Here is a 6000-nt window from a genome sequence, read left to right as displayed (position 1 = left end):
ACAACACACAGGAACTGCTGCAAATGTGAGTTGGGCTACCCCTGGAAACCTTTTTCTTATTAGTTAGGGAGGGTCCAGGAGTCACCCACAGGCTAGTTAGTGTCAAGCATAAATGCGCCACTGCCTGGACACTGACTTCAGAACACTACTAGAGCTGTGAAAAACAGAAGAAGGACTATGCCTGATGTTGCGATGTGTGAGGAGAACCCGAAGTGCTGGACCTGCACTCACTTATACCCAGGACGAAGAGTGGACTCCAAGAATCAGTTGGCTTTCTTCCTGTTAGGCTACAGGAACACTAAAGCTGCAGGAAGGCCACTTTCCTAGAAGAGTTCAGCTGACCAGTTTAAACTGCACCTGTCCTGGACCCTGCAGTTGGCTTCTGTTGGAGTGAGCCCCGATCCCCAAGTGCTATCCCTGGGGTCTTGGAACTCTTGCCTGGTGTCAGAGTGTACTCCTTCCACCTAAACCTAGAAAGTTGGGACTTACAAAATGTTTGATACCTTTTTGCCTGAAGAACTGTTGTGGGACTACCACCAACCTGCCAGTCAAACCCCTGAGGGTGTACCGCTGGTGGGCCTGATACCGCTATAGACCCACTATGTTCTTCTCCGCAGCAGATAATCCATATTAGTGGACTCGATGCCAACTGGCATCCTACAACATCTAAGCCTCCTCAGCTACAGCCCCTGTTGAGGGCATCCTACTTACAGAGAATACTTTATTTCTATAGGTAGAAAACTACACCGGGCTTGATGCCGAGCAGCATCTGTTCGACGCCAATGACTCAGTCGGTGCTACCACCATGCTTTTTCCTTCTTCATCAATGGTTTCACCAAGACCTCATCTTTCCTCAACCCTAAGTCATGAGCTTGTCTTTGGATCCAGCCTGCTTGCTTGCCCAGCTGAGGACTCTACCTTCTTGAAAATTATTTTAATTGTGAAGATGACCTTCTGACAGGGACCAATCTAACTTGTGTACCTGGCCCCCGCTGCATTGCAGTCGGCCTTAAACATTATCCTCTTACTGGTCTAGTGCAACCTGCTGCCCGTGGTTGCCAATTCGTGTCGCCAATTCCCCTTATTGGATTTTTGTTGTTTTGGCGTCACTTTGTTCATTAAAATATTCTCTAGTTCTATAGACTGAAATGGGATTTTTATCATGATGTGTTTTCACATTTTTTACAGTTTTGGTACTTCTAAATGGTTTACACATTTCTTAAGTGCAGCCTGTCTTCTGTGTGCCATGGCTACCAGGGGTTGAGCTCAGGTTTAAATTACTGAAACAGTTACTGAACCGAACACAAATATGGACATTATTGCTTATGGTCAACTACCATTCACCCATGATAAAGACATGCAAGTTTGACAAAGCCTTTTTTTAGGTTTTGCCTGCACAGAGCTTGCGCTGTGCTTGCAAAGTCTTCTGTAAGTAAAAAGAAAATCTTAAGAGGGGCTTAGAACCCACACCTTACTTACCTAAACTTACCATTGTTATATTTCAATGTGGCTCTAATTTCCGTGCTTCTGATTGCCCAGCATGTCGTCTCCACGTCATCCGCTCACACTTCGCTCTTGTTTTGCATTCCTTGCCTGGTGTGGTGCTTGGATAATGTACAGCTTCTGAACACTGGCTAGTGGTCAGGGTCCTTCCACTGGCCACAGATACGTTTTTTTATTTTTTTATTTGTAGAGCTCCACTCCTAAAAAGTACTTGTGCTTGTATCTCTCATTTGTATTTATACCCAGCATGGGTGCAGCTGCTAGGTTCCTGTATTCTCAGCAGGCTGTTTCTAACCCACTTTTGTTTTTAACTCACCCCCCCACACTCGTTGCTTTTAATCCACTCCCCCCTTAATTGCTTTATTCATCCAAATGATCTCCCCACCCCACCCCAAGCTATTTGTTTGTGCTTTCTTCACCCCCCCCTCGCCTTCACCTAACTTTCTAAAACAATTATAAAACGATCCCATCAAAAATGCTGCACACATGCCAGAATTAAATTGAAGCTCCCTTAATTTGGAGGCAGAGACGACCTGCAAGAACACTGGTGTGTAGATTGTCTATGCCTTACGTTTAAGGAGCTGGGATGGTGGTTCAGGCTTAGCGCTCTTTATTGATTGCTCATGGTGTGGGAGGGGAAGCATGCTTTAGAAGGAACTGCAGTGAAAAGGTAGTGTGTAGACATATGTATGTATGGCATCTGCCCCCACATCCTATGTTGTCTAAATTGAAGTGCATGTTAGGAAAGACCTTTCTTGCTACTATTGGTTGTTTTTCACTACCAGACGCCACAATTATAGACCTTACGGCTGTTTTTCTGAAAAAACTAATCTCTGACTACTCGTTGGTCTCCTTTCATACAGTTCCCCATGGGGTTGGCGTTTTCTCTATGAGCGCCCTTTAAAATATTCTCCTTGGCAACTTTCATAGCACCTGTTCATTTCGTCCCACTTCAAGCATTTAAAAAACATGATTTATTTGGAGGGGTGTTTCGCTGCAAAAGGAAACATCACAGAGTGAACCATCGGAGACAAACTTTTTACTTTGCAGTTGCAATTCAGCCAGTTAAGTTCAGAGTTTGCAGCTCTCAGGTCTTGTCTGTTTAGGATGCTCGAATCATGAAGTCTATCTGCCCATTACCCCAGCATGCGCCTACCACTCTGCTAACTCAGAGCAAAGTTTTGTCAAACACTGCTATAAGGGGTTCACAGTCTGGAAGGTTCTATTGTGGGATAGGGGCTGCCCCCATCCAAATTGGGCTGTCCGGGTCCTTGCTGAGATTCCTGCTGGCAGCTGGGTGTATTGCTGGAAGCCTGGAAAGGTAAGAGTGTCCAGTCTGTCTCTGCCTGCAGAGCCGCTATTGGAATGGCCAAGGATAGTCTTCAAGACTTACCTGAAAGCTCTTGGCTGAATATAGGGGGCTGTGTGTGGGCACAGGCCTGGCTAGCTCTGTCTCAGCTTTTAAAAACAGTATTCTGCTGACATTTTCTAAGCAAGGTACAGGTAAGCTTGTATCATCTTACAGCTTACATTGAGTAGCTGGGATGTATAGATGTGGACAGACATACAGTGGCGCACAAGACACTTAAAGCTTTGTATCCAGAAAGACTGATTTTAAATACATGCAAATGATCTCTAATATCTGTAACTTTTCTCGTGTAAAGGAAGATTGTGAGTTACCAGTTACATTCAAATGCATTAAAACGCAGTTCATTCAGACCTTCTATTACAAAATGGCTAACTGGATGCCAGTGTTATATGCTATTTAAATTGCCACCCTTATTTGACTTTAACCTATGGCGTTGAAGTGCCCCACATTAGATATCTTATCTGTTGTCATTAGGGAACAGTGCTTTCTCAATATCACCAAATGTGATTTTTAGGTTTTGCCTACATAGTGCTTGCAAAATCTCTTGTATAAAAAAAATTGACAAACCAAATTAATTTTGCATAGGCGAGACTTAATGGCTTTGCCAATGTTTGTTATATTACTGCTGGTAACCCTGACTGATGCACTGAGGTGTTCACTAGCAATCTTGTTTATAGTGGCCACCAATGTAATCTTGTCTGATGTGGTCACTATTACAACACTAAAATTAGTAGCTTGGGATGTGTTCTATTAAACATAAATAGCTCCTATTACAGAAAAAGTTGAAGACCCCTAGCCTAGAGGCTTAAATAATGCAATACAAGCAGCACATTTTTTGTCGAGAGTGCAAATCTGACAATTTATTTGTTTTACGTACAAAGATAAGCTCATTCAGAATTTGAATGGTGTGCATTAACTATGCTGCTTTGGCTTTCAGAACAATCTTTAAATATCAGGCTCTTGCTGTAGAATCCTTTCTTTCGGTAACAGTAAACCAAGTTTATATTTACATTTGTTGGTGTCACCAGTATAGGCTCACCACAGTAAAAAAGGTTAAAATATCCTTCTTTGATTAATTTTCCAAAGTGATGTGAAAGTAACAGTTATACCACCTTTTTAAAGCATAACAAACAACTCTTTAAATCAAGTCAGAATCATGAAGCATTCACATGCGTGCTATGCAGTGAAAACAATACAAATATGTTTACAGTAAGACGTTTTCCTTGTTCATTTCCCCTCCTCTTTGTAACAGAAGACTTTGAAAATCCATTACAGTTTTTAAAGTATGTAAACATTGCCAACAATAAGGTGGTGCACAAAAGGAATAAGGCAATGTAACATTAAGGACAAGCCCAAGCATAAGAAAAACAAAAGTTAACAAATACAAGAAAACTGAAAAAAATATTTCACTTAAGTAGCACAGTAACGATGTACACCTATTGGACACTGAGCTACAAAAAAGGTTTCAACAAATGATTTGTAGATTGTATGGAGTTCGAATAAGAGGCATATTTCAGAATTTGCTAATATTTACACATGGTGCTAAATAAATGCTTTTGTAATCAAAATCCCAAGGAAATAGTTGCTGGTGCTGAAAAAATATAAACAAGATAATCTGTTTGCACGATAATCATATAAAATAAAAACGCAATCAACATGTTAAAGCTAAGATGATTAAAAAAAAAAATGAAAACGCCTCCATGCAACCATCAGACAGTTAGACTTTGGAAGGGGTTCTCAGTGTGCTTCAGTGGCAAGTGACGGTGCATTAAACCAGATTACATGTATTATAAATCTGTAAATGGCTAATAACAACTGTGTTAGCAAATGAGTTGCAATATCTACCAACAAATCGGGCAACAGAATCAATCCTCAAGACTACTACTGCAGGCGACAAAGAATAAGCCTGAACACTACTACTGCAAAGGGTAATGGCTGACTGTGTGCTTTTAAATATGCTCATCAACTAAGGGTAATCCTATCTTGGCCAATTTATCCTTAGCCACTGTAACCTACTAAGGTACACCTCAGTGATGAATGAAGTTGAGCAGTGATGTCAATTTCATAAGAAAGGAGCAAAGGGGATGAATGCAGACGCAGTTTAGCGCAGTACTTGTTAAGTTGTCTGGATGGCTGCAATCTACGATTGTGGCATTGATGAAACTGAAGTTTTTTTTTGTTTTGACCTTTATTATCGTTTTGTTTTACAAGTGACACACCTTTTCAATTCTCAGGCTCAACACAAACAGATAGAAAAGAGCCAACCAGTAAAGCCCTAAGAAGGCTTATTAAGCAATAAGACAAGGTCCAAGAGATTAACTTTATCTTTAACTAGAAGTATAGTGCTTCAACATATATGTTGAACATAAATTAGATTGTATTCAACTGTGCTTACGAATGTTCATAGAAAAATCCCTGATGCTGCAATTCTGAACCCTAGAATTAGAAGAAGAGAACCAATATATTTACTGATTTTTATAAATTGAAATTTTTCCAAGATGCAGTCCTCTAGGGCATCAGTTGTTCAACATTTTGATATGGTGGCTAGAGAGGAGTTTCAAATAAATACCATTCCTTTGTTCCAGTGCCTAATGTACAAATGTATATGATGATCAAAGAAAAGGATGAGATTACAAAGGTAATTTTGTGAAGCTTTCATAGTGGACAGGTAGGATTTATGGGATAGCACACAACTGTTTGGGCAATCCTGCAGTTATAGTATAAGTGTAAGTGAAGGAAAACTCCTCTGATCAAACATCTAGCCTATGCCGCAAAAAAATCACATTAATCTCATGTACTTTGAGATCCTATTATAAAGACATCAAATAAACAATGGTGCAGTTTGGTCCACAACTGAGGCTCATATTCTTGTGAGAACTTCGATTAAATGATTGCCTCGTGTTCATCTCTGAAATAGAAGAGAACTTGTTACCAAGTACCAGGATACAAACATAAAAGATACTAACTAAACTTTCAAACATATAATTGTTACAGATATTATTGCAGATAATATTTATTCTATGTATTAATTTAGCATGGGCCAGGCTGTGTGCATCAGACAGCTCTACAGAATGAAAGGACACATACAATGTTTAAAAGAGGTAAATAAAGAAAAAGTAAAAAATAAA

At 40.1% G+C, this 6000-nt stretch overlaps 1 protein-coding gene across 1 annotated transcript in view; it reads right to left on the bottom strand.

The window, feature by feature from the left end:
- Positions 1-3703: 3703 nt before the first annotated feature.
- TMEM123 (transmembrane protein 123) overlaps positions 3704-6000 on the bottom strand; it is a 250906-nt gene continuing 248609 nt past the window's right edge. Inside the window, exon 6 of the mRNA XM_069202369.1 lies at positions 3704-5780. Coding sequence (XP_069058470.1) covers positions 5756-5780 — 25 coding nt within the window. The 3' untranslated portion in view covers positions 3704-5755. The remainder of the gene's footprint in view (positions 5781-6000) is intronic.

The sequence above is a fragment of the Pleurodeles waltl genome, chromosome 8 (assembly GCF_031143425.1).
Source record: "Pleurodeles waltl isolate 20211129_DDA chromosome 8, aPleWal1.hap1.20221129, whole genome shotgun sequence".
Classification (NCBI taxonomy): domain Eukaryota; kingdom Metazoa; phylum Chordata; class Amphibia; order Caudata; family Salamandridae; genus Pleurodeles; species Pleurodeles waltl.
The sequence above is the reverse complement of the archived record's forward strand: the minus strand, read 5'-3'. Positions and strand labels throughout refer to the sequence as shown.